The sequence below is a fragment of the Tamandua tetradactyla genome, chromosome 5 (genome assembly GCF_023851605.1).
Source record: "Tamandua tetradactyla isolate mTamTet1 chromosome 5, mTamTet1.pri, whole genome shotgun sequence".
Taxonomy (NCBI): domain Eukaryota; kingdom Metazoa; phylum Chordata; class Mammalia; order Pilosa; family Myrmecophagidae; genus Tamandua; species Tamandua tetradactyla.
Window position 1 is genome coordinate 13827780 of NC_135331.1, and position 27511 is coordinate 13855290.

At 56.5% G+C, this 27511-nt stretch overlaps 2 protein-coding genes across 2 annotated transcripts; one reads left to right on the top strand and one right to left on the bottom strand.

The window, feature by feature from the left end:
• Nucleotides 1-3128: 3128 nt before the first annotated feature.
• Nucleotides 3129-13291, top strand: CFAP73 (cilia and flagella associated protein 73). Its single transcript, XM_077159904.1, has 8 exons — nt 3129-3295; nt 4847-4952; nt 5736-5840; nt 6187-6387; nt 7249-7470; nt 7770-7928; nt 9399-9487; nt 13189-13291. The coding sequence occupies exons 1-7, from the start codon at nt 3240-3242 to the stop codon at nt 9474-9476; spliced, it is 927 nt and encodes a 308-aa protein (XP_077016019.1). The 5' UTR covers nt 3129-3239; the 3' UTR covers nt 9477-9487; nt 13189-13291.
• Nucleotides 10274-27400, bottom strand: DDX54 (DEAD-box helicase 54). The gene is made up of 20 exons (XM_077159896.1): nt 27214-27400; nt 24820-24946; nt 23939-24009; nt 23150-23338; nt 22989-23038; nt 21884-21925; nt 21685-21780; nt 20564-20685; nt 20370-20431; nt 20150-20281; nt 18811-19021; nt 16855-16989; nt 15662-15892; nt 15514-15587; nt 14512-14700; nt 14140-14282; nt 13947-14051; nt 13271-13375; nt 13073-13188; nt 10274-10808 (listed from the first exon to the last, which is right to left on the bottom strand). Exons 1-20 carry the CDS (start codon nt 27385-27387, stop codon nt 10576-10578), a joined length of 2607 nt encoding a protein of 868 aa, XP_077016011.1. The 5' UTR covers nt 27388-27400; the 3' UTR covers nt 10274-10575.
• Between the last annotated feature and the right edge of the window lie 111 nt (nt 27401-27511).

A 27511-nucleotide genomic window follows, 5' to 3' on the forward strand; every position in this document is an offset into this window, starting at 1 on the left:
TGAAAAACCTCTTCTGAAAGAATGACCATTGCGGGGGCGGGGGGGGGAGTGTGGCACACCAGCTTCAAATAGCAGTATCCTCTGAGTAAGGAAGGAAGAGAGCAGTGAGGAGACAGAAATCCAAGACTGATTCAACTGTGGCTGGCATGTTGTGCTTAAGAGGGTAGATTCTGTACCCAGGGGGCCCGAATTTAAATCCCAGGATAGTCTGGACAGCAGAAGCACAATCCACAAAAGGGAAAATTGGCAAATTTATCAAAGCAAGAAACTTTTGCATCGCAAAAAACCCTGTGAAAAGACTGGGAGCAATTACCCCACAAAGGGCTTACATCTGGATAGGTAAAAAACCTCTCAAAGCTCAACAGTAAAAGCAAACAAGCAAACAAAAAACAATCCAATTAGAACATGGGCAAAAGATACAAACAGACGTTTCCCTAAAGAGGATAGACAGATAGCAAATAAGCCCATGAAAAGGTGTTCAACATCATTAGCCACTAGGGAAATGCAAAATGGAAAGCCACAGTGAGATGGCACTGCACACCTTTCAGAATGCTACGATAAGAAAAATAGTGACACTAGCGGGGCAGCAGAGAATCTGGGTCACCCTCACATTGCTGGCCTTTTCTTGACAAAACCAAATAATCACTTCTGATAGAATCCAGTGCAACTGCACCTCTGGGCATTGATCCTGGAGAAATGAAAACTTACAGGCACACAAAAACCAGCCCATAAATGTTCATAGCCACTTTATTCCGAGAAGCCTAAGACTGGAAACAACTCAAATATCCTTCAACAGATGAATGGTCAGATAAACCACGGAATGTCCAAACGGTGGAATTCTACTCGGCAATAAAAAAGGAACGAATTACTGATACGTGCAACAACTTGGACGGATCTCAAGAGAATTCTGCCGAGTGGAAAAAAAAAAAAGCTACTCTCTAAAGATTACATATGGTATGATTCCATTTTATAAAATATTCTTGAAATGACAAAATTATAGATGGCGAACAGACTTAATGGTTGCCAGGGTTAGGGAGTAGGGAGAGGGGAGGCGGGTGCGGTGATAAAAGGGTAGCAAAAGGGTCCTTGGGGTGGGCCTGACCTGTGTCTGAACTGTGTTGGGAGGGCACACAACTCTGCATGTTCTAACACTACCTACGGCAACACACCCCCAAAGGAGTGCATGGAAACTGGTGAGCTCTAACTAAGGTAGGGGGATTGTATCAATATCGATGATCTGATTGCGATATCTATTGTACAATAGTTGTGCAAGAAGTCACCACTGAGGGAACTAGGTGAAGGGTGTACGGGCCCTCTCTATAGTATTTCTAACCTGCATGTGAATCTACACTTATCTGAAAATAATAATAATAATAATAATAATAATAATAATCTGTACCACTACACATCTACTAGAATGACTTAAAAAAAACTGACAGTACTTGTTGCTGGTGAGGATTCAGAGTACCTGGAATTCTTATACATTGCTGGTGTGAATATAAAAATGGTACAGCCACTTTGAAAAACAGTTTGAAAATTTTTTATACGGTGAAACATTCACTTACTAATGACCCAGCAATCTCACTTCAATGTATTTATGCAAGTGAAATGAAAACTTACGTTTGTGCAAAAAACCTGTATGTGAATGTTTATACGGGCTGTATTCATAATTGCCCCAAACTGGAAGCCAACCAAATGTCCTTCATCCGGGGAATGTATAAACAAATTACAGTATGCAATAAAATGCTACTCAGCAATAAAAAGGAACAAGCTACCGGTGGATGCGTCAACAAGAATGAATTCAAACGGATATTGCTATGTGAAAGAAGCCGGACCCAAAGGGCTACAGAGTATATGATTCCATTTATGCTATTCTGGAAAACATGAAATTATAGGGACAGAGAGCAGAGTAGGGGTTGCCAGGGGCTGGGGGTGGGGTCAAGGTTTGATTAGAAATGCCATGAGGAACTTTTTGGGGTCATGCTCTCTGTTTTGATTGTGGTGTTAGTTACATGACTTTATGCATTTGTCAAAACCCATAAAACATAGAACTAGATGTGTAAAAGTGAATTTTTCTGAATGTAAATTATACCACCATTAAAAAAAAAACAAGAAAAAAATCAGATCATGGTGCTTTATTGTAACTTCACATTAACATATGCAGAGAGATATTATGTGAACAGTAATGCAAAATGCTCAACTATAAGATGTGCATTATTTTGGCTCAGTTTTTTCAAACATGCAGTAAAAAATTTCTAGGAATTCTTTTAAGCAATGTAGGCATTGCAAGTAACTATAGATTTTTAAATAGTGTCAATCTACAATAAGAAAATACGGTTTTTTTTCAGTGGAAAAATGAATTATTTGAAACTGGAAAAAAAAGTGATCTGAAACAGAGATGGCAAGATGCTGGCATGGTTATTTCCGGAAGGAGGGCCTGTGAGTATGTGTTATATTACCCTGGGTACTTTCCCCATAGTACTCTGGATTGTAACGATTAAATTAGATATATGTAGACTGCTTAGCTTAGTGTCTGACCCACAGTAGGGGTTCAAAGTTTGTGTACTCCTTCCCACCGCCTTCCCTCCAAATTCAGATAGCCTGTCCCCATATGCTGGTCTCCTTCATCTTGTATAATCGTCCCTCTTTATCTGCCCTACCCAGACTGGGGACCCCAGGTGGCATGGCCAGGGGGAGCCCATCTCCAGCGCAGGAAGTCTCCAAAGGCTTGAACATAGAAGGGCCTCAGCACCTTTCCAGGGAGCAGATGACTCAGCACAGAGCCTGGCAAACAGTAAGTGCCCAATAATTATCCTTGCAAGTGCTTCCACTTGCTGAACTGAGCGTTCAGCAGCATTAGTGCCACGAAATCCCATCCAGTGTGGCCGCAGAGCCAGGAAGAGGGTAACCAGGCTTGGGTCCCCGGGAGAGGAGAATTCTTGGCCAAGGGACCCATCCTACTGCAGGTGGAGCAGAGGCTGCCCCCCATATCCTCTCCCCCACCCCCCACCCCCACCCCCACCCCCGCCTCTCCTGGAGGATTCCCGAGGCCTCGAGGCCTCAGCCAGGCCCTGGAATGTCGCGTCGCTGGTTGCCCGGCAACCAGAGCTTGTTGGTTGTGGCGGTTTGAGAGTGTGGAGCGAGCACACCGCCCGCCGCCCTCCATCAGTGCCCCCAGCCCTCCTAGGCTCGTGCGAAACTCCAGCCTGTGGACAGGAAGCTCGGGGGCAGCTGGGAGAATGGCGGTGAACTGGAAGGAATATTTCTTACTGGCCTTGGAAGAGAAACCCCGGGCGTGAGTGGCCTGCAAGTGGCGGGCATGGGGGGGGAGTGGCGGGGGGGGGCTGCAGGAAGCAGGGCAGGAGCAGGTGGGATGGCTTATCCCCAGGCCCCCCCGCGCGCGAGGTCTCGATTATTGTCCTCCCCACCCCGCTTCAAAGGAGAGGAAACTGAGGCTCAGAAAGGAACTGTGACTTCCTCCAAGGTCTCAGAGCTGGGCCCATAGCCTATTTCTCTAACCTGCTCAGGAGCCCCACCAGAAGATGACAGCTGAGATAAAATCATTCACACCAAGGTGGGAAGGGATTATTCTGAGAACACTCTCCTGCCTCCCCGCCCCACCAGCACTTTTTTCAATTTCTGCATTTTAAGGAGAAACGGAGGAGCCTTCTCCAGTGCCTGCTTTGTGTGCAGCCCTGTGACAGGTCCCGGGCTCAGTCTCAGCCTCTGTAAAATGGGAGGGTGCCCCCTGGGCCAGGGCCAGGATAGCCTTACCAAATGGGCTGTAAATCCATTCTTTCTGCTGCTGACCCCAATGGCTGTGCCCAGCCTCCTCTCCCCTGACAACCAGACTCGGAAATCCAACTGCCTCCTGGACACCTCCTTGTGAAGGTGGAACAGGTGTCTCAGCACCACAGCGGGCAGCTAATCTCCGCCCCGCCCCCAACTGCCCTCCCCTTACGGTATTCTGTGTTGCAGTTCCTAGCAGCAGCACCCTTCCACTGCCCAGACTAAAATTCCAGGGTCACTCAAGTCCTCTGTTTTCCCTCACCCACCCCAGCAGCTGAGCTCTCAGACTGTATCCAGAACCAACCCCTCTACGCTACCATCCCTGATCAGATCCGTCATCTCTTCATTAGCCTAGAGCCCCCCCACCCCATCAGTGGCCTGTGTGCCCCCCTGCCCTTTTGTCCATGCTTCCACAGGGATCCCTTGCTCCAAATACACCTGTGGCTCCCACTTCAATCAGAGCCAAAGCCAACGTGGTCCCTTCCCACACTCCACCACATGGTCTGATTCTAATTACCTTTCTGACCGCAACTCCCATCCATTCCTCCAGCGCGCTGACCCCTTCTGCTCCTTCCACACTCCAAGGCCCTTTCCTTGGGGACTTTGCATTGGCTGTTCCCTGGATGCAACATCTGTTCCCTACACATATCCCCATGGCTCCTTCCTCTTCTCCTTCTGGTCTCTGCTCAAATGTCATCTCCTCAGAGAGACGTTCTGACCTCCCCATTGAAAGATTTCCCTTGATTTTCCTCAGCGCTTCATCGTAGCACTTGCCACACCACAGCATTACCTTACACCTTTATTTCCGTGGCCCCCAGCATAATGCCCTCTCCTCAGGGGCAGGGATTTTCTGTCATCCTTGTTCACAGTTGCCCCGAGGTGCCTAGAATGGTGCTTGGCACAGAGCAGGTGCTCCGGACAATTTGTTGAATGAATGAAGACTTCAACAGCCAGTGGGTGGCTGACGGGGGCATTGCAGGCACTCGTGGGGTGCTTGGGGCCTGACTCCTGCCTACTGCCCCAAGCACCTGACTCCTGCCTACTTTCACCCCTCCAGGAAGATACGGGAGCAGGCCATGGGCCACTTCCCCGCAGTGCTGCGTCTCCTGGAGAAGAGACAGGAGCTGGTGAATGTGGACCAGGGTCTGGCCACCCAGAAGGAGGTGAGCCCTCGCCCCCCATCCCTGAGGCGCTTTGGGACCCCAGGGGGGAAATGGGATGGGGAGGGGAACTGGGTGGTGAGCAGGGGAGTGGGAACTTATGGAGCCAACTTACTAGCCACAAGGCCTGGGACAAGTCATGTCAACACTCTGAGCCTTGGTTTCCTCATCTGTCAAGTGGGGATCAAGCGAAAGGGGTGTGTATTGACCACATGCCATGTGCTGAGCTCTGTCCTGGGGGTCTGCAGGTCTCACCATAGTCTCTGCCCTCAAGCGGCTCACAGTCTAGAAAGGAAGGCAGACAAGTGCATGGGAAGCGAGTGTTATGGTGGGAGAAGCACTGGGCAGGGGCTGTGGGGGCTCAGAGGAGACCCCTAGCTCCCCCTGGGGATGGTCAAAGAAGGCTTCCTGGAGGAGGTCGTCTTAGCAGTTGCTGAAGGGTAAGTCAGTTTATCCAGCAAAGGGGGATGGGAGGAGAGGAAGAGGGAGACAGAGGGAACAGCATACGCAAAGCCTGGAGGTAAGAACAGAGTAAGGTGGCGGGGGCTAGAAGGCAGTGTCAGAGGAGAGAGGATAAGATGAGGGCAGAAGGAAGGGCAGGGGCGCTGGCATGCAGGAGCTGTGGGAGGGCATTTTGGCTTCGTCCCGTGGGAGCCGTGGATGCGTTTGGGAACAGGAAAGGAGCAGCCACAAAATCAGGGACAATAGATGGGAGGGATTAAGTGTGAACACAAAAGCGTTGGGTGTCTTGAATCCCTCCCAAATGCGCCCATTCCTCGTCCCCAGGTGTTCCAGAGCACCATGGCCGCGCTGCAGCGGCGCTGGGAACAGCTGGAACAGAAGGAACAGGAGCTAAAGGCGGCCTTCGTCCGCTTTGACCGGTTTTTGCAGGTAGGTGGAGACCGCTGCGGCAGGGAGGGTCGCCGGTCGCAGCCTCTGAACCCTACAGGGGCCAGGCAGGTCCCATAAATCAAAGAAACAAAAGGGAAAGCTGTGGGGGGGGTGGGGTGTTTGGAAGCTGGGTTGGCTGTCCCCGCCGCCTGAAGCATTCATGTGGGGAGAAAAACGAGGGGGGAGGGGGGCGCGAAGGGCCAGAATGACAGACTGTGGCCGAATGTGGCCCGCGGGCCGTCGGTTTGCGACCCGTGGGTCAGAGTACAACTGTGGCGGCGGGGCAGAGGCGGCGCGCTGCGCCCGCTCCGCAGCCCTGAGGCTCGTTGCCTCCCCTGGCCCCCAGGACGCCGAGGCTCGGCGCAGCCGCGCGCGGCTCAGGGCGGCGGAGGAGCGGCAGCGGGCGGGCCGCCGGGAGGCCGAGGCGCGGCGGCTGCGGGCCCAGCTGGAGGAGCTGCGGCGGGAGCGCGCGCGGCTGCAGAGCCGGCTGGAGCGCCTGGAGCCCTGCGCGCGCCTGCTGGGGCGAGTGCTGGAGCGGCGGCCCGAGGTGAGCGCCGGGCGGGGGCGGCGCTAGGTGGCCATGGGGATGGCTTTGGGCGGGCACCCTCCTGAGCACCTACTGAGCGCGACCCGTAAGCCTGGGCCACGCTTTGCCCTCCTTGGAATCGGTCCCCCATAGCCTAGTGAAGTGAGTCTTGTTGTCAACCTATTTTACAGCTCGGGAAACTGAGACCCAGAAAGGTAGTTCTTCTCCTTCAAAAAAAATTTTTTTAATTGTAAAATATATAAAAAGCAAAGAAAGAAAAAAAGGAATAATTTTCAAAGCACACTTCAGCAAGCAGTTACTAAACAGATCCCAGAGTTTGCCATGGGCTACCATTCCATCATCTCTGATTTTTCCTTCTAGAAAAATCAGAGATTTTAGAGGTTTAGATTCAACCTCTTTGGGCTTCCCCCCACCCCTCCCCGCCCCCATCTCTAGCTTCTGTGCACGTCTTGGTCTGCTAAATTCTACAGTGTAACCTCTGAGATTGCCTGGGCCAGAGTCATGATAGCGAAATCATACAGTATCTGTCCTTTTGTGCCAGACAGGTAATTCATAAGGTCACAAGGACAGGTGCAGGGCTGGGGCAATCCAGACATTCAAAATACAAGTAAATGAGTCAAAGACTCACTATTAATTACAGGTAGGAAAGTTCAGCTGTGTTTGATATAGCAGTGGGGAGCAGCCGGAGTATAGCCGGCGTCCCAAACCCTTCAGATCCCGCTGTCCCCACTTTTGGGACAGGGGCTGTGTGCTGGCCCCATTTCGCAGTCGGGCTGAGAAGGTGCCCGCAGAGGCCAGGTGGCCCGTGGAGGGCCGCGAGCTGCAGCCCCGTGTGAGCGCCCCTCCCCACCCCCGCCCCAGTTCCAGGAGGTCCCCGAGCTGGTGGCGCGGTTCGACAGCCTGGCCGACACGCTGGCGGCGCTGAGGCTCACGGAGCGCGAGCGGCTGGCGGAGCTGGAGGCGACGCGCGCGCGGCTGCAGCGGCTGCGGGACGCGGGGCAGGACCAGCTGCTCCGGCACTGCCAGCGGCGAGCGCAGCTGCAGGAGCGGCTGGAGGCCGCCCGGGAGCGTACGCTGCACTGGGTACGACGGGCCCCGGTCCCACCCCGTCGGGCGAGGGGGCTCCGGAGTTGATGAGAGCAGAGGGGGCAACGCTTACCCCAGAGGGCAGCGGTACTAAAGGGGCTTTCAGGCATCAGAAAGCACGGTAGGGCACAGGAGGGGCAGCTGTCAAAAGTTGGCAGGTGGTTCCTGTGCCTCTCGGTGTGCACGCACCCGCACCTGACTGGCAGGAAGAGGATGGGTAGGAGACCCCGCCCTTCTGCAGCCGTACCGCTGCCTAACCCCTAACCCGCAGGGCTGGGGGTGGGGGTGCTCGCCAGGAGTCCAAGTGGATTCAAATCCAGAACACGGCAGCCGAGAAGACCCTGCTCCTGGGACGCACGAGGATGTCGGCGCTCAACTTGTTCCAGCAAGTGTGCCGGCAGCGGAGGCAGCCACCGGCCCTGAACCTCGAGGACACCGAGGGGCAGCTGGAGCAGGTGAGACCCCTTCTTTGTGTCACCTCCAGCCCCCCCAAATACTCCCTCTTTGGAGAAATCATGCGCCTGAAATCCCACCATTTTGTGGCACCTTATATGTGCTAAGCAGGGCCTGTGGGTTCAGTCGCAGCCCTGGCCCCTGCCCCGACTCTTGGGTTTCCGTCTGGGCTGTGATGGTGACGTGCCATGTGAGCAGGAGGTTGTGGTTGTGCCCCGCGCCGGGTCTCAGTGCCCTCCCCCTGGGCCAGGCATGCACTGATAGTCACCACATTTATATGCCACAAGCTCCTCTTTGGTTCCAGGGTCAAACGGTGCAAATATAGTCCTAGTGATTGGGACGCAGGAGGGCAAGCCTCACTTTCAGTTTGTTCATGGATCTCACTCCTCCAGGCCTGGCCAGGCCTCTGCTTTCCCAGGGAGGTGGAGGGCCAAGTTGCCTGGTGCTTTCTCCCTGCCCAGTGGTGCCACTAAAGGTCACTGTGAACTAAGCACACTGGTTTTTCTACTCTCAGTGGAGTGTGGGTGGGTGGGGTGCCACAGATTTGACAGTTGTCATGTTTCTGGTGTGTACTGAAAGCACAGGCCCTTTCAGAAGTCGAGGGACAGAAGGGGGCACCTTTTTTTCCCCTTCCACCTCACTCCTGCGTCCACCCTCCGGGATCCCATCAGAGCCAGGAGCCGAGTCACCTGAGTCCACCTTTGTGACATCTTGGGCTGAGTGACTTCATTCACCCCCGTGTACAAAGTGTGCCCTGGCGCCCCGGGGCACACACACGACTGTAAGGAGGGTGACAGGCTCAGTGCGAAGGACAGCAGGAAGTCCCTTCTGATGCCTTTCAGCTCCTCTGCCCACCTCCCCACCTCCCCACCCCCCACTCCCCGCAGGCAGCAGCAGCTGGCCCCACTTCAACACGTTTCCTTTTTATTGCAGTCATTTCTCCAGTTTCCCTCCCAGTTATGATAAAGGAAGGGGTGCCTTGTTTTTTTCCATTGATGGTGGAGATATAAAATTTCCTTTTCAGATGTTTAAGCTACAAATGTGCAGGGCAGGGGGAGCACACAGTTCTAAGTGATCCACCAAGTTCCAGCCCTTGGCAGTGGGCCCACGGGTGTTCATTAAGTTTGTAGGAAGAAGTTAATTAAAACGAAGGTCATGCACGGATAAGACCGCAAACCAACAAATATGGTTAATTCAATTAAAAGAAACAAAGTGAATCGGTGTAAGCGAAAATATTAATTTAATCAAATGCAGGTGTTTGCCAGCCAACTCCCTCAGGTGTCTGCTGAGTGCCCTTTGGGAGGCTTTTCAAGCCCGAAACACAGCTTAGGACCTTGGTGGTTGCTGTTCCCTTAACAGGGGTCTCCAGTCCCCCAACCCTGCCTCTCAGCCTCCCCAGGCATTTGGGGGTTAGGGGCTGGACAGCAATTTCGGGACTGTGATGTGATGTTGGCCCCACTGGGGTCCCCCAGGTGAAGATGTTTATCCACGACCTCTCAGCCCTGTTGACCAGCCTCCGCCAGGCCGAGCCAGTGGCCCCCGCCTCATAGCCCCAACCCAGGTGAGCTGCAGAGGACGGTGGGGTTCCTGTGGGGACTCCAGCCCTGGAAAGGTCCCATCCCACGCTTCCTGTGGGGCGCAGGGCTGAGTGGCTTCCCCAGTGAGCTCGTTTCCTCACCAGAAAGATGCGAGAAGGCTGTGCCCATGTTATCGTGGGGCTTAAACGAGGGGTGAAGGAGAGGCAGCCCTAGACCCAGCACGCAGCAGGCACCCAATAATGGTGGGCCGCAGTGACACTGATGACGGGGGCTGTGCCCACACCAGGCCCTACTGGCCTCAGGCCCTGCATGTCCCTGAGGACTCACCTGGGCCACTCCTGTAAAGTGGGACAGGCCCAGACCCTCCCTCCAGGTTGGGGAGGATTAAACTAGAGGTATCTGCCAGGTGCTTGGAGCCGGGCGGGTGTATGGCGAATGCTGGATGAATTGCGGAGTAAAACACAGGCCCAGCAAGACGGTGAGCCCAGGTGTGCTCAGAGCTCTTCCGCCGGGGACGCGTGCTGGGCCGGCTCCCCGCCCCGTCTGGGCATCACAAGGTGGAGACCACCCTGGGCCACCACAGGCTCCCGGGTAAGAGGGAGGGGCAGGGCTTGGTGCAGGCTGGAGGCCCTGATCTCTGGGTATGTGTGTGTGGGGGGAGCATGTTAACCCCTTCACAGCTAGGGAACCCTCCACCCCAAGACTCCAGGTAGAATCACATTCTCCAAATCATCCGACAAAGCTGGCTGGGAAGTTAGTACCTGTGACTCTCCCTTACACCTCCCCAGTAGACTCTCATGGTACTCCAGCAGGGCTCAAAGATTTATTACATTAAAAAAATATATCCACTGGGTCTTAGGCACCCAGGGCTCAGACCTGTGTGGTCAGGACCACTGAACCCAAGACATAGAAGCGACAGCAGTCAAGTTGTCAGCACAGGGCTTGGCCCACCAGGCTTTGCTGGGCAACTCCTAGAGACCCTTCCAGACCCTGTCTCTGCCTTCTGCAGAGGCAGCTGCTGCCCTTTTGGCTCCCCTGTGGCTGGCCCAGGCCTGCAGCAGTGCCTGGGGGGGAGGCTTTGCTGACATCCGGGCCTGGGCGGGGCTGGTCCTTACATCCTCTTCCTCATCTTGCCCTTCTTGGAGTGGGCACCCCGGCCAAAGGCGCCCCGCTGCAGCTCCTGGGCCCGGCGGCGGTTGCGGGACGAGAGCTGCTTGAGGCCCCCGTGCTGCAGGAAGCGTAGCTTCTGGGCCCGGCGCCGCTGCTTCAGGATCTGCTGTTTGCTCTTGAGCTCGGAGCGCACATGGCCTGTGGGGGCGCCTGGGGTGCGGGGCTGGGGTGTGCCTGCCAGGACAGGGAGACCCCGTGAGCTCACCCTTCTGTCAACACCCAAGTCTCCTCCTAGAAGCCTCCCGGACTACTCCCCGGTCCCCACTCCCATTCTGTGTTCATGGCTGGGCCTTCTTTGGCATACAGCAGGTGCTTAATAAAGGCTGGGCAGTCTAGCGTAGTCATCAGTAGTGTGATCCCTAAAAACTTAGGCAGTTCACTTAACCTTTCTGTGCCTCCATTTCCCCCATGTTAATTATGACTGTAGCACGTTCCTCATGGAATCCCAATGAGGAATGAACGTGATGGTGTCAAGTCCACAGTACGTGTCTTCAGACTGTGACTGTTATTATCAACCATCCAACCAAGGCTGCTGGAGCTCCCACGTGCAGGGCTGTTTTGGGCACTGGGGCCTCAGCGGTGACCGAGCCAGACCCCAATCCCTGCCTCCATGGGCTGCGGGCTCCGGGTCTGCTAGAGGAAACGGGCTAAGCTCAGCCTCCCTTTTGGCAGGACAGAAAGAGGACAGAGAAGGAAAAGGGCTGTCCAAGGTGGCACAGCCAAGCAGCTGCACCAGAGGTCTGTAGTCCTGTTTTCCCAGATCTCAGGGAGAGCACGGCCACCTGCCAGTTCAGTTCCCCACCAAGCTGCTCCCTCCTCCTCTGAGTGGTGCTCCCTCTCCCAGCTGGGTGCCTCCCACCACGGTGACCTTTCTGGTCCTCCCAGACACATGGTCATTAAGGCGGCCCCAGATGTCTCCTTTGGAGCCCAGGCATCCGATGGGACCCCATCACCTCCAAGTACAGGATGCCGGGGGTGGCAGCTGCTCCCCTGCAGCCCAGGGCCCAGCGTGCTCCACCCAGGAAAAGAAGGATCTGCTAAGTGAGGGGTGGGAGGGTGCAAGGGAGGCTGCGAGAGGCCAGGACAGAGAGAGAGGCACAAAGGGAAAGACGCAGCAAGAGACTGAAGCAGAGGGAGAACCACACACAGAGATGGAGAGACAGAGAGAGGGAGAGACGGTCAGTGAGAGAGACAGAGAGAGAGCTAGAGGGAAAACCAGACTCAGGAGAAAGACATGGCCAGAGTAAGGAAGACAGAAAGTCAGAGACAGAGACATGACAGAGATACAGAACAGGAGAGATGCTGAGAGATGTGCACGCAGAACGCCAGGAGGGCAGCAGAGAGGAGGCGGCTGAGGGGCACCTGGCCCCCAGACCCACCAGCCCTGAGCCCCTGGTCAGGGAAGCAGACCCACAGGGACATGGAGGAGCAGTGACCAGTTCCCTAGGGGACATAAGCAGGGGTTAAGGCATACTCTTAAGACCACCCAGGCGTGGGGACCAGGACGAGGTCCCAAGGTCCCCCTCTCCAGGGGAGGCCTGGGGGTGGGGGTGGCAAGCAGCTGGGTGATCCTGGCGGCCTCATGAGCTTCCTGTTTCTCATTCTGCCTGCCTCCCAGGCCACGTGTCCTGTGTCCAGCACAGGGCCTGTCCCCTCACAGCAAGTAGGGTACTCTCTCTGTCAGCCAGCTCGTCGCCGGGGTGGGGGTGGGGGACGGGGGCTGAGCTCAGTCCCTTGCCTTCAGCTCAGGGTGAAGGCCGGGAGCAGGGAGGGCAAACCTCAGGGTCCAGCCATGGTCATTAGGTGCAGGGACCTAGAGCAGACCAGAGAGGACCAAGTCCCCAGGTGACCTTCTACCCCACTGCCAGCCCTTGGGGTAGGGAAGACCCTTCCTCAACTGCCCCATGACTGTTTCCTCCTTGAAAAGCCGCCCTCTGACCTGAAGCTGCTGCAAAGTGAACCCTTAGTGTCACTAAGAAGGATCAGGAGTGCCCAGAGGACCACAGGCAATTTCTTTTAGGGGGATGGAAGATGGCCAAGTGTCAAAAACCGCATGAAGCCTGGCCTGGTATGTTTTCAGGCTTTAGAAAGATTTGCTTAAATCAGGTGTACTAGCTGTAAGTTACCCTAGAGCTAGTGCCCGGTGACCCTGCCTTGGTCACTTCATCTGTGAAATGGAAGGGGTCGGGACAGTGCATCTGAGGGTGCCAGCAGGGGTGGCACGTGGGAAGCTGACTGGCTGAGCAAATGAGGATGAGGCCCCGGCCCGGTCCACTGAGGGACAGAGAGGGTGCAGGGACCCTGCAAGGGGGCAGGGGAGCAGTCCATGTTGGGGGGGGGGGGTCAGGTCACTCCACTAGACACAGCTCTGGGGCTGCTGTGCCCCTCTGTGCCTCGGTTTCCCCAAAGCCTCCCCACACTCTCTGCCCGGCTCTCACCTTGGCCACGGGCCCGCTTCCCACCTCTTCGCTGTGGGCCTCGCCGCTCAGAGGCTGCCCCCTCCTCCTCCGAGTCACGGTCATCTATTTTCTGTTTCTGTTTCCATTTCTGATAGCTGGGAACCTGCGTTAAGGAGCCATGCAGAGGTCCTGGGCTGGGAGCCGGCCCCACCCCCGAGGGAGCACCCCTGCGGATACAGGTCCCGTTTGTAGGAGCTGCTGATGTAGCGGCCACTCTCGGTCTTGATCTTCTTCTTGTCCTCCTGTCCTGACTGTCCCACAAACCGCTTCTTCTTCCGGTCCCTGTTGAGGGGTAGCTGGGAGGGCAGCCTGGTGGCGGCTCCCCTCGGGGCCCATTTTCTTGTCTGACCCCTCACTGGACATTGGTGGGTGAAAACTGGGCAGCCGTGTTTGGCACACAGTAGGTGCTCAATAAAGGTCCATTCCTTTCTCTCCCCACCTTCTCCTGGCAGCTGCAAGTCTAAAGGGGAGTGTGAGCACAGGGGACTGGTCCACGGGCTGGTGGGCTGGGGCCAACCTCCTAAGCCCGGCTCCACCACTGCCCAGTGCTGGGATGAGCCACGTCACTTCTCTTGGCCCTAGAGGCCTCCTGGATCACAAACCCTGGCTGGAGATAAAGTGGCAAAAAGGACAGATGGGTTTAAAACCCTACTGGACACAACCAGTCAAGGGGAGGACCAGCGAGGGTCATATCCCTGGTAGGCTGGACCAAATGGAGGAAAGGACAAGCCGCGTGTGTGCGTGAGTATGTATGTGGGTGTCACAGCTCCTGCTTTGGGGGACTGGGTGGAGGTGGGGTGGCCAGGGTGATGCACAGACCGGCCAGGGAAGGGCGGCTGGCTTGACCACTCACCACTTGAGCTGCTGCCGGCCCTGGCTTAGGTTCTGGGCTTCGTCCCCCATCAGGTCCAGGACTGCACCGGCTGCCTGCTGCTCGAAGGTCCCACTGACGCTCAGGCTGCAGGGGACGGGGAGGGCACGCGGGGGTGGAGGAGGGGTCCACCAGGCCCCATGACCCCATCTTGGGACCCCAGCAGCCAACTCACCCCCGCTCGCTGTCAAAGTCCTTGGGCCGGTAGGGGACGTAGAAGTCCTGGTCCCGCTGCCGGGTCTCCTCCCTCCGCCTCTTGGATGCCCCATCAGGTCTCAGTTGCAGCCGCTTCCGGCTCACCACTGCTGCAAAGTTGTCCTGGCCAACGGGAATGCCATGCCTGTAGCCCTGGGAGCCTCCCCAGCGCCCCCACCAGCCTGCCAGCCGGAGCTGAAGGGCCAGGGGCTTCCCGAGGACTTTTTGCCATTTACTAGCTGGGTGACTGGGTCTCACCGATTGCTCAAAGCCCTGACATAACCCCAAGGGCTGCTAGGACTTGACCTCAGGCTCTGCCCCAACCCTAGGGTCTCTGGAGTGAGGCTTGTACCTCCACACTCTCTCCTGCCTCCTCCAACTCCGGCAGTGCTGGGTGGTTTGGGGCTGGGCTGGGCAGGCTCTCTTGCCGCTCGCGCCGCCCCTCTTGGAAGCGGGCGATGGCCCTGCGGTCCCTCTGCCGCTTGGCACGCATCACCTGGCTGCTTAGGTCCCGGCTGGAGGCGTTGATCTCAAAGACGGTCTGTGGGGAGGATGCCGAGTCCCTTGCCCATGGGCTCCTCTACCTGCACCCGACCCTGGCCAGCCTGGTGGGTGCCTGCTAGGTGTCAGGCGCTGCCTGAGCACTGTGGGTCTCCCACCCCTGGTTCCCGCCTTGCATTGGGTACCTGCCCCATCCCACCTCACAGTGAGAAAGGGAAGCTCGGAGAGGGTGAGGCCCCTGCTCACGGCCAGAATGAACCAGAGCTAGGATTTCAGCCCTAGTCCACCTGACTCTGAAACCGTGCTCCTTACAGCACACCCCTCCTTCTTCCTGGCACTCGCTGGCTGGCAGAGCTTTCCTTTTTTTGTGTGCATCCCCTTCTTTATGCCCAAGATGGGGAGGCCAGTGGGAATCAAGGAGAGGAAAGGGGAAAAGGCTATCAAAAGCCAGTGCCTCGGGCGGGCCACAGTGGCTCAGCAGGCAGAGATCTCTCCTGCCATGCCGGAGACCCAGGTTCATTTCCCGGCGCCTGCCCATGCAAAAAAAAAAAGCCAGCGCCTCAGGCCTCAAACAGGCCTCGGGCACATCACTCCCCTCTGTAAGTCTTGATTTACCCATCTGTAAATGGTGTGAAAGACCACCAGGAATGGTTGCAGAACAAGGGAGGGTCTTTGGAGATGTTGAGGGAGCCTGGCTATAGATTCAGCAGCTGCACAGTGAGATGAAAATCCCTGTGGGGCCCCATGATCTGACTCCTGGCACCGCGGCTGTCGCTGTGTGACCACCAGGCCACCGGCTGCCATCTCTGGGCCCTGAGAGCCAAGGCGCAGCCCCACCCAGCTCCTCACTCACAGCCCGGGAACGGTAGTTCTTGATGCTGTCCACCAGCCTCAGCTGCTGCAGCTCGTCCTCCTTGAAGCGCAAGGCTGGCGGGGAGGGCGGAGTGAGGCAGGACTCTTGGTGGGGCCCACCAGCCACCCCCATAGCACATGGGACTTACTGAAGAGCGGGTGCAGGCCCAGCCCCGCCAGGTCCAGCTCCTTGGCCCTCCTGATGGACTCGGGCGAGGGTGCAGGCCGCGAGCGCACGTACTGCTGCTGGGCGTTGTGGGCCACGCGGCCCAGGCCCCGCAGCTCCAGCGACGCCTCCAGGGCGCTCCGCAGGCCCCCGTCCTCGTCGTCCAGCACGCCCTGAGGCACCCGGCCCAGCATGCCGTCCGCGGCCACCTCGCCTGCCGCACCCAAGGAACCCGGTCAGAGGAATCTGGCTTGGCCCCGGCCCCCACCCCAGCCCAAGTCACAACAAACTGCCACCGAACAACCAGCAGGAAAGAAGCCACCACTGTCAAACAGCCACCATGCTGACCAAGGCTCAGCAGCTGCAGCAGAAGGGTCAGTGGCCGGACCAGAAATGAAATGACAGCACTAGTTCAAGGGGGAGACACCAACTCCTGAGAAGCGGTGTGCACGTCAGGGTCTCCCTCCACCCCCAGACCACGGGCCCCGCGCCCATGGTGGGCCCACAGCAGGGGCTCAGCACACACAGGCTGGAGCCAGGTACCGCTGCCCGGCCCTGGGGCAGGTCCATCCCCTCTCAGCTCCCTGCCTGTCCTTCCACCATGGAGTCAGGAGTATGTGGAGCACAGACGGGCTCCCTAGGCATCGTCTGAGGGAGGCACCTCAAAGTTGCACCCCTCCTGGGCTCTCAGGTCCAATCCCGCCTGTCCCTACTGCCGACTGAACCTTCACACAGCCTGGAAGCACAGGGGACCCTGGGCCTTCTGGAGGCCGCTCGGTCCCCACAGGGAGGCCTGAACTGGCCGGACATCCCTCCTGACACAGCAGGGTTTCAAGCTAACCGGGTGGGGAGGCCCTCCACTCTGCTCACTACTTGCTGGGCAGGGCTTCGGCAGTCAACAGGGCTCCCAGCCGGGGTCTCGGGGTTGCTGGCACACCACCCCCTGCTGTGACAAGACACTTGGCCTCACTGGGTCCCTTCCTCGTCCCTAAGGCAGAGGTGATGATGACGCTCCCTACATCACACAAATGTGACCATTTCTAGAAGCTGGAAATGTGGGGCAGGGATTGCCTCCTGTAGTCAAATCTAGTGCCACCTCCTCCTGAGGCCAGGACAGGGACGCAGGACCCAGCCACATCCCACCATCAACTTCCCAGGGACCCCGTCCTCACTCACCTGGGGGCTCCGGCTGGGAGCGGGCGAGGGTGAGGCTGCGACCCAAGAACAGGTGCAGGTCCAGCAGGTAGGGGACCTCATCCGGGGCCACCAAGGAGTAGGCGGTGCCACTTCGGCCGGCCCGGGCCACGCGACCTACGTGGGCAGAAGATCAGCTGGGGGAAGGAGGGGCCCAGCCTGGGCCGCACATGCCGAACCCCAACGGGAATGGGCCACCTCACCAAGCTGCTGTCCCCACCAACAAAAGCACAGGGGGCTGACAGTCCCTGAGCAAACACGCACAGTGCTCCGGGAAACTCAGCAAAAATAATTACGAGGCATGGCTTAAAACCAGCATCAAAGGTCTTCGGAATCCCCACATCTGGGAATTTCCCCTAAAGAAATATTCGAGGAGGTAAAGACTCACACACAAGGATTCTCTCTGCAGCCCTGACTGGAACAGCCCCGAGGTGGAAAACACTCAAAGGTCCAACGTTAGGGGTTAAGATAATTGGATTATAACCATATGGTAGAAAATTATACAGCTGAAAAGGGGGACTGCAAACTGCAATCCACAGGTCAGATCTGGCTCAGGGCCTGTGTTTGTAAATAAAACATTTGTTGGAACCCCCTCCCCATTCATCTGTGCTGCTTTCATGCTACAATAGTGACGAGTAATCAGGAGAAAGACCAGGTGGCCTGCAGGGCCTACAGTATTTACTGCCTGGCCCTTTACAGAGAAGATTTTCTGACCTCATTCATGATGTCAAGTATGATGCACAATGATGCAAAAAAAAGGAGGCTGCAGCAAAGAATGTCCAGTGTGATTCCAATTTTGTGTTAAATCATTACATTTTGATTTATTTCTGTACCTTGTAAAAACAAAGTGTCAGCGCATACGGAGGATTGTTTGGAGGGTCTGATTTATGCTGTTGGTTTGGGGGGGCTCTGGGGACTCTAACAGGACATGAGAGGCAGTCACCCCAGAGCACCGGGAACCGGGTGGGGGGGGGCACTAGAAGCTGATAGGGGGCCAGGCAGCCGGACAGTGATTCGCATGTGCCCCTGAAGGGAGGGCGGGAGGCACAGCTCCCCCTACAACCCCATCAAACTGCTCCCAGGGCCTCCACCAGCAGCCAGGGTTTACTTACTGATGATGTCCAGTGCCACACGGACCAAGCCAAGGAACCCCACCCGCCTGTTTCCTCGCTCAGGCACACGCGTTTAATTGATGTATTTGTACACATTAACAAGAGGTCAAGGACCTGCACCACAACAATGGCCCGCTGAAAGAGGCGATGGGGGAGAGGGGAGAAGGGGGTGATGGCCTTTGGAATGAGACTCCTCGGGGTCCAATCCTGGCCTCCCCCACTTTGCTAGCTGTGCAAGGCCTGGCAAGTCAGCTAACCTGCCTGTCCTCAGTTCCCCCCTCTGTAAAACGGAGTGGACGCAGAGCCACCACATAACACACCGGCGCTGGCCTGACACGGCACGAGGTGGCTCGCAGCTGCTGTCGGAGCTACTGCCAGAGGTACCGGATCTTTCCGCCTTCTAGGGGCTTTGCTCTATTGTGTGGTTTCCTTCGGTGAACATGGATGACTTTCGTACTAAAATTTAATGGAGTGAGTTGGTCTGGGAGGGCTAAGGGGAGCTGGGCTCCAACATCCTGATTCCACAAAGTGGGCAAGTGGGGAGACAGATGGGCTGGTAGAGCGCTGAAAGGCTGCAAACGGACCCAGGAGAGGAGCTAAACAAAGAGGGAGGGATTCAGGTTTTACAGGGCCAAGTGCCACCACGGGAAGGACAGAGACAAAGCCTAGGACCAATGAATCCAGAAAGAGAGGGAGGAGCCCCCGTTTAGAGCTCTGGGGCTGCCTATTAGAATCGTGCTGACATTCTGACCTAAGCAGTCCCTTCCCTGGGCCTCGGTCTCCCTGTCTGTTCCAGCAGGAATAGGGCCGACCGGTGGCTCCTTACCCACACGGTGCAGGAAGAGCTTGCCCTTGGCGGGGAAGCTGTAGTTGATGACGTTGTCCAGCAGCGGGATGTCCAGGCCGCGGGCCGCCAGGTCAGTGACGATGAGTGCGGAGCACTGGCTGTGTATGAACTTGGCCAAGTTGATCTTGCGGGCTGTCTGATCCAGGGCACTGTAGATGTGGGTGCAAGTCACCCGCTGGGCCGCCAGCAGCTGCATGGGGCAAAGGCAGGAGGGCAGAGGAAGGTGAGGTGGACTTGGAGCAGAGGGGAAGACATGGCACCAGATGTGACTCCACAGGCTGTGGAGTTGTCAGTATGGATGGGGCTTATGTCACCTCCCCCTCCCCACAGGACCAAAGGAGATGACATGTGCAGAGGGCTCCCGTAGGGAACCTGCAAGCACCACCCCAGCTTATGAGCCTCATCCTGAATTCTTGCGGTCAGTAATAAGCTGTGTGACCTTGGTCAAGTTACTCAACCTCTCTGTGCTTGTTTTCTCTTCTGTGGAATGAGCAGAATGGTAGTTCCTCCTTTGCAGTGTTGTTATAAGGATTGAGTGAGGTAATACACATACAATGCTGAGAACAGGGCCCAGAACATAGGCAGCACCATGGAAGTGGTAACTATTCTTTAGAAATGTTCATTTTAGTCTTATCTATTGGTGACCCCAGCAGCTGCACAGAGGAATCACGATTCAGTGTGTGGTGTAAGTAAAAGCCACGGAACTGTGCCCTCAGATAACAGCCCCCCCATCCCCGTACCTGACCAGGGTAAAGACACCAGCTGGGAAGGGTGCCCCGCACCCTTAGGGGGACTGGGACCCCACCCCACGGCACACACCTTGCTCTGGCTGGGCTCACAGAGATATACATGTATTAAAAATACCATTGTGCTGTTCATGTAAGATCAGGGGATGCTACATAGCCTACTGGCTGCAGGTTATACCTCAATTTTAAAAAGTTAAAATCTGCAGGTGAAATGACAATTCGACTAGGATATGCTTCAAATAACCTGGATGGGTGGATCAGGAGGCAGGTAATGGATGGATTAAAACTGGTCATGAGTTGATAACTGTGGTACCTTTAGATGATGAGTATCTGGGAGGTCATGATACTATTTTCTGTTCTCTAGTATGTGCTTGCAATTTTTCATGCCAGTTTCAAAGAATAAAACGTAAGGAGCCCTGGTCCCGACCCTTGTTCCGCTCTGGTGCTGCCCTCTGGTGGCCACAAGTGACCCTGTCATTCCAAGCTCCAGTGGGAGGTGCTGGGCTGGTCCCCAAGGGGGCGGGTGGATCCCTGGTGTCTCCCAGACCCGGGGCCCAGCAGGGCCTGCTCACCTCGCTGAGGTACTCAGCATGGTGCTTCGTGGCCACGAACACCACTGTCTGGTCCTGCGGCCGCACCACGTTTCGCAGCAGGTGGAGCAGCGCGGCCGGCTTGGCGTCCTCACGCACGTGGAAGAAGGCGGTCTGCGGGGAGAGGGCCAGGGGAGGGGGGTGGACTCACAGGTGCTGGCTGGGCAGGCTGACCCAGGACAGGGGACGGGCAGAGCCTCACCTTTAGTTGCTCGTTGAGCTTGGCGTCCACGTCCAGGCGGATGAGCACCGGCTCCGTGAGGCCTGGGGAGGGCCCCGTAGAGTCACTGTGGGTGCAGCCTCGGAGCCCACCGGAGCCCAGGTCCTGCCCCTGAACCCCGGCTCTGCCCGAGCCCTGTCTGAGCCCCAACCCTGCCCGAGCCCCTGCTCACTTACCGGCCCGGGCGAACTCCACCAGCAGCTTGGGCAGTGTGGCAGAGAACAGTACTGTCTGGTGGCCCTCGGGGAGGCGGTTGATGATTTCCTGCAGCTGTTCTGCAAACCCCATTTCAAAGAGCCTGGGAGGGCAGAGGACAGGGCAGGTCAGGAGCACAGCTTCCATTCCAGCCTGTCCTGTCCACGGCCAGCCTTCTCCCGCTACCACGGTTTCACCCACCTGTCCTGCCATTTGCCTCATTTTTTTTTAAAAAGGCAACCCACTTTTTGTTTATTTGGCCACCTCATTCTAAGAATAACCTTGAAATCTTCTTTAACTTTGTACTGTGGTAACATATATACAATCTAAAATTTCCCATTTTAACCATTTTCATGTGTCCAATTCAGTGGCAGTAATTACATTCAGAATACTGTGCTACCATCACCACCATCTGTTACCCCAACTTTTTCATCACCCCAAAAAAGAAGCTCTGAGTCCATTAAGCAATAACTTCCCATCCTCCCTGCCCCCTTCTCCCCGGCTCCGATAGCTTCTAATCAACTTTCTATGAATTTTCCTATTCTGGAACTTGTGTACAAGTGAACTTATATACTTATTCACTTCTGACAAGGACCCTGAAATCTTGAGTCTGCTGCTCAGTTGTGTTTCTTAGGACTTTCACGTTAGCATGGTGACAGGCTTATTCTAAGGACATTCCACGCACCGGCCCTTTTCCCCTTCACAACCATCCTTTGAGGTGTTTGAAGGGCATGGCTGGGCAGGAGCACAGCTGGGTTTATCCCACCTCTGTCTCGGTCTAGAGTCCATGCTCTCAAATTGGCACTGTTTTAGCTCTTTGAAATCATGTGTTTGTTGGTTTACTTTTCCTTTCGATACTGCTGAAAATAATATCTGATAAAAAAGTATGTATTGGACTGGGGAGTCCCCAGAGCAGCTCCTGCACTGCCTGCGGCTCTGGCCTCGCCTGGGGAAACAAACGGCTGCCTGCTTAGTCCCCCAGGTCTTTTGAGGCTGGCTCCTTCCTCCAGCCCAGCCCACCCCATCCCATTCCTAGCCTTTGGGCCGGCACTGACCCACGTGCATGGGGCGGTGGGTTGGGGGGGGGGACACGTAGCCTGACCTGTCTGCCTCATCGAACACCACGTACTCCACGCTCTGCAGCTTCAGGTTCATCTCCACAGCCACGTGCACCAACCGCCCAGGGGTGGCGATGATTCTGGAACAGGGTGCACAGATCAGGTTACCCCCAGGGCCACACAGCCCTCTTCTCCGGGGAAGGGAGTTCCAGACCACCCCCCTCCCCCAGTCCACAGGCTCACATGTCAGGATTTTCGTGCAGGGCTGCAAACTGGTCTTCCATTCTAGAAAGGAGAGGAAGCATTAGCTCGCCAGAACAGGTCTCTTTAGTCTCCCTCCCTTCCTGAAAGCAAACACCTATGTGAGTCCCCTGGGACTGGGGCTGAGGGGAAGCTATTGCTGATACTAGGAAGGGTATTTCTCTGAGAAGAGATACAACCTGAAATATACCAAAGAATTGGCTACAACAAAGAGCTTCCCCAAGAGACCGGCTCAGCCAAGGAACACACCAGGCCCCCGGGTTTCAGGCAGCAAAGAACTGACCGCCATGTGCCACAGTGCCACCTAGTGACTAGCCCTGGAACTGCCAGCACCACCGGAGCCCAGCTTCTCTGCATCTGTGTGCATGCTCTTAGACCCTTTGCATGCACTCCCCTAACTCTAGTCCTCCCCTGACACATCTGGGACACCTGTAAGAAGCCAGAATCTTAAGCCAGACTTAGCCCAGGGGGGCATTTCTGACAACCTAACAAACCATAGAGATAATCAGTTATCATAATGAATGCAAAGCGCACAACCCCGTCTCCGAGTCAAGGATGACCATTAACAGAGGCGTCCTGGGAGAACAGGGAAGGGCTGCTGGGGACGGGGGGGAGCTAGAGCTTGGGTCCTGATCTCGGCTCTACTCCCGAACCACTGTACCCCTCACTTCTTGCTTTGCTCACTTGAGTGTGGTACCTGCTGTGTTAGAAGGATGGCACACACACGCCAGATGTAATACATTTTGCATATTTAAGCTACTGCCCAATTCCTCCATTTTTGTGCGTTCATTTTTTGAAACAACCACAATGAGGCACGGTAAATGCACACACCAGAACTGCTCATCCGTGAGCAAGAATGGACGCTGGGAGCCAACAGTCCCCTTTCGGACACCACTGTCTCCATCTAAGTTGCAGAGCTGGGTGACCAATTCACTTTAACCTTTTATGGCATGCTTCCCCAGTTAGATTTTTTTGATGTGCAGACAAGCTGTGACTATTAATAAGCGAGACGGGCTCAATCTAACACCCTGAGACTCTGGGTCAGGCTGCAGGGGGTTGACGGAGAATTGGAGCGAGGGGCTCTTACTTGTCCCCGCCCAGGATCAAGGCAGTCTTGAGGCCTGTGAACTTGCCCAGCTGTGGAGAGACAGAGAGAGGGCGGGGAGGGTGAGGTGGCCCGGCCCACTCCCGGCCCCCTGTCCTGCGCTGGCTCCAGCTCAGCCCCAGCTGCCCCGGCCCCTGAGGCACCTCCTTGGTGAACTTCATGGTCTGCAGGGCCAGCTCGCGGGTGGGCGAGAGGATGAGGGCGCGGGCCCCAGTCTGGGCACTGCGGGTCTTGAGCCGCTCGAACATGGGGATGAGGAAGCAGGCTGTCTTGCCGCTGCCCGTTCGGGCCATGGCCACCACGTCCTTGCCGTCCAGGATCACCGGGATGGTCTGGAGACGGGCAAGTGCAGGGGCTGGGTGGTGCCCAGAGGCCTTGACCACACACCCGAGTGCTGCCCAATCCAGTCTCCAGCCCCTGGGGACGGCAGACTACGGGATCTCAGGCTGCCACCCAGCCCAGTTCCCACTCTTACAAGAGCTTGTTTGTGCATCTGGGATGAGGGCACCACCCCCAATGTCTCCTCAGGGGGCACATCCTTCCTCAGAAGTCACGCCAACCTCCTGGACTAATCATTTCCCTTGGGGCCCCAGAGGAATGGGTGGTGATGCCGGGGCAGCGGCTCAGCAGTGGGCAGCCCGGGGAGGTGTGACTGGCACAGAAGCCTGGCTTCGCTCACCTGTGGAGTGAGTGAGCTCTGGGCTTCAACCAGGGTAAGAGGGGATGTAGGTGTAATGGCTGGGGCGAGGGGTGGCTGTCAGGAGGCCACCTGGAGGGCCACGGTGGCTCAGCAGGTAAGAGTGCTTGCCTGCCATGCCCGAGGACCCGAGTTCAATCCCCGGTGCCTGCCCATGTAAAAAAAAAAAAGAGGCCACCTGGAAGGGTCAGATCCCTTTCCTCCCCGTCCCTCCCGGGTAGGTCCCACTCTGTACCTTCCTCTGGATGGGCGTCGGCACCTTGTAGCCCTTTTTCATGATGCCCTTGAACACCGGGTAGCTCAAGCCTGGGAAAGACACGGGGAGGGTCAGGGGCTGGGGGCACCCCCGTGGCCGTGCCACTTCCCCAGTGGGGTAACTTAAGTGAGTCTGTCCCTGCCTCAGTGTCCCCATCTGTAATTTGAGATGTAGCAGTGCCTCCTAAAAGGGTTGTGAGGATTGAACAGAGGCGTTGTGTTTCAAGCAGATTATGTTCCATTATGGGTGTCTGATAAGTGTCAGCACCTTTTGCGATTAGCTCAGATACTGGGGCTGGTGGGAGAGGCCATCCTGGCGGGGCAGGGGAGAGGAGGCCGGATCAACCTCACCAGCCCCTGGGGATGCCTCAGACACTGCACCATCCGCTGTCACCCTTGAGACCCGAGAGCAGGGGCTAGCAAACTATGGCCCTCAGGCCCAAAACCAGGTCTGTTTTTGGAAATAAAGTTTTATTGGCACGCAGCCACACCCACTGGTTTGTTATCATCCGGCTGCTTCCACAGCAGTCCAGTAGGGGTGGCAGAGACACTGTGGCCTGGTACCTTACCATCTGGCCCTTTCACGAAAGCTCGTGAGCTGCTCTAGAGCCTCAGCAGGCCTTCTGTCCCCACTGGGGGCACCCTCAGTCCCACTGCCACCGCTCTGCTCCTGCTGCTTCCTCTTCCTGGGCCTGTCACCACCACCACAAGGCCCTGAAAGCCTGGAGACCCTATCTGCTGCCTCGGTCTCCCCAGCACCCACCACAGTGCTGGGCCCAGGCGGGCATGGGTTCCACTGGGCGGAGGGCACAGGGACGCCCTGCTGCTGCCCTGAGGCCCCCGGGCGCCTGGCTCACCCACCCATGGACTGGAAGCCTCCGGACTTCTTCTTCTTGTTCTGGGCGCGCACCATCTCCTGGGTGTCTGGTTCCACGTCCGAGGTGCACTCCGAGCTGGGGAAGGTGGGCAGGGGTCTGCCAGGGCCTAGCTGAGAGGGAAGGACGGAGAGGCAGGGTCGTGCCAGGCACAACCAGGCCCCAGTGGGCAGGGAGGGGGCCGTCCTGATGCCAGTTCCTTCCCCATGCCAGCTAGTCGCGCTCCTCCGGGATCACGTGTCCTCCCTGCTGAAGGGCTCTCCCTGTCTGGGCCGGGCTCAAGTGGCCCGGAGGTCAGGCCATCTGCATTCGTCACTCAACAGCTGCGAGACCTCAGGCAAGTGACAGCCTCCCTGAGTCTCAATTTGCACAAATGGAAAAGAGGGAGGACAAGAGCTTCTGCCCCACAGGGGTGTTGTGACGATTAAATGGGAAAGTGGAAGTTAGGACAGCGCCTAACACACAGCGGCTGGTGGCATTATTATGAACAACATCATCGCCGTCGTCATCCTCGTCTGTTATTCAAAGTCCTCAAAATTAAAAATTTTGGTTAATCAAAACAGCTACTATGTATAAGGGACTAGACTTTTCCAAGCTGTCCTGTTCCCTAACCCAGATCCTTTCCAGCATATCACCCCCAACCAACTCTGGTCTCCTCTCAGCCTATGCAGGGCACATTCATCCTTTAAGACACAGCTAAAGCCAACCCAGATGCCTCTTCCAGGGAGTCTTCTTGGACCACCCTCTTCCTTTAAGAAATAACACTCATGGAACACTAACTGATAATAATAGCTAAAACTCACACAGCATGGACTATAAGCCAGAGGTCGCTCTCCAGTCTTCTAAATTAACTCAATCTTCACAATAAGGAAACTGAGACTTGAGAGGAGAAGTGACATGCCCACAGTCACACAGCCAGAAAGTGGGGGGAACAGGTATCTGAACTCTGGTTTGGCTCCCCCATGACCTTCTGTGACCCACCACAACCCTTAGGTCAGGGCTGCAACTGGTTTTGTACAGCCCATGAAATAAAAATGGTTTTTGCATTTTAAAGAACTGTACAAAATCAAACAAAGTAAACAGACAGATTTTGCATGGCCCCACAAAGCCTAAAATGTTTACCATCTGGCCTTTTACAGAAAAAGTCTGCCAACCCTGCTTTAGATCTTGAAAGCCAAGTGCCTACCCATGCAGAGGCCTCGCAATACTTAGGGAACCGGGAAATGAACAATCTCTGAGGCGCATATAATCATCAGCTTTCTACAGAAGTGGAAACAGTGGCACAGAGAGGTTAAGCAACTTCCCCAGTGTCCCCCAGCCAGTCCAGGGTAGGGCCAGGTTTGAATGCAGGGCTGTGCCACAACTCCTTGGATGAACCACTACAGATCCTCTTTGGCATTCACCACTTCTAACCTCCTGTGCCATGTGTCACCTTTGGCAGTTTCTCCACAAACTTTACAGGGCACTTACTTTGTGCCAGGCACTGGGGGCCTTACCTGGTCCCTGCCCTGGAAGTGTGTAAGGCCCCTCCCTGCATGTGAGCATCCACTTATCCACGTATGTACCCAGGGCCTCCTCTGTGCCAGGCACCGGCTGGCACTGGGCTCTGGGAAATACGGGGTTACAGCTCTTCTGCCCCGTTGGTGCTCACAGCTGGCACGCAGTAGTGCAAACAGCACAGGTCCTGGAACCAGACAGTCCCAGGTGTGAATCCTGGCTGTCCCACTAACAAGCTGGGTGATCTCATCAAGTTACCTAATCCCACGGGGCCTCAGTCTCCTCATCTGGAAAGTGGAACTGACAGGATTTGGCTACAGGGCTGGTGTGAGGATTAAATGATAAGGCATATAAAGGTTTTCGCACAAAGCCAGCGATCAAGAAATCTGTTTAACTGATTATGAGGCTTCCCAGGAAGCTTGATGGCTGGGGTCACCGTCTCGGGTCATGCACTCGGGCCTCCCTGTTAATAACACCTCCCAAGGGTCCCCCAAACTTGCAAAGTCAGATCTTCCGCACCCGCACTTTTCATTGGAGGAAAAGGAAGAAAGGACTCGCCCGCTGAGCAGAGGAAGCCAATGAGGGGCGCGCTACTGCTCGCAGCTCTCGGCGCTCCGAACCCAGCCCGCCAGGCCCGCAGATCCCGGGCCCAGGAATTAGGAGGCTCGGGTGGCCTGGACCCGAGGGCGCGGCAGGTCCCGAGACACGTGCTTAGGCCACGGGGCCTGCGCCCCGGTTCCCGGACATCCGGACTTCACTCCCACCCTCAGCCGCCCTCACTCCCCAGCCGGGGAAACTGAGGCATTGCTGCCCCGAGTGCCCCGATCGCGGACGCGCCGCGTCCCCGGCCCCCAACTTGCGTCCCTGCCCGCATCGTTCCCACCTTCCGGGCCCGGGCGTCATCTTCTGACTGGATCTCAAACTCGCCGTCTTCCGAGTCGCTGCCGCGGGCCTGGGAAGCCGCGCCCCGGCGCTTCCGGAGCCCCTTCTTCTTCCTCCACTGGGCCATGGCAGCTCCGGACCGAGGCCCGGCGCCCGGGCGCGCGCCGGCAGCCATGCGGGCTCGGACGCACAGGGCAGGGAGGGGCGGAGCCTGCCGGGACGTACCAACTGTGCGGTGGGCGGGGGGGGGGGGAGAGCTCTGTCTACGGCCCTGCGCGTTGTCGCCTCTGCCGGCGGCC

What these genes read in the sequence shown, in the direction of transcription:
- DDX54 (XM_077159896.1), bottom strand. Translation starts at nt 27,387, where the DNA reads ATGGCTGCCGGCGCGCGCCCGGGCGCCGGGCCTCGGTCCGGAGCTGCC. An exon ending in GCTCTTCCTGCACCGTGTGG is followed by an intron (nt 16,990 to 18,810) that starts GTAAGGAGCCAC and finishes CTGCCCACGTAG; the next exon opens with GTCGCGTGGCCCGGGCCGGC. An exon ending in CTCCCAGCCGGAGCCCCCAG is followed by an intron (nt 15,893 to 16,854) that starts GTGAGTGAGGAC and finishes TGGGTGCGGCAG; the next exon opens with GCGAGGTGGCCGCGGACGGC.
- CFAP73 (XM_077159904.1), top strand. Translation starts at nt 3,240, where the DNA reads ATGGCGGTGAACTGGAAGGAATATTTCTTACTGGCCTTGGAAGAGAAA. An exon ending in GCTTTGACCGGTTTTTGCAG is followed by an intron (nt 5,841 to 6,186) that starts GTAGGTGGAGAC and finishes CCTGGCCCCCAG; the next exon opens with GACGCCGAGGCTCGGCGCAG. An exon ending in GGGAGCGTACGCTGCACTGG is followed by an intron (nt 7,471 to 7,769) that starts GTACGACGGGCC and finishes GGTGCTCGCCAG; the next exon opens with GAGTCCAAGTGGATTCAAAT.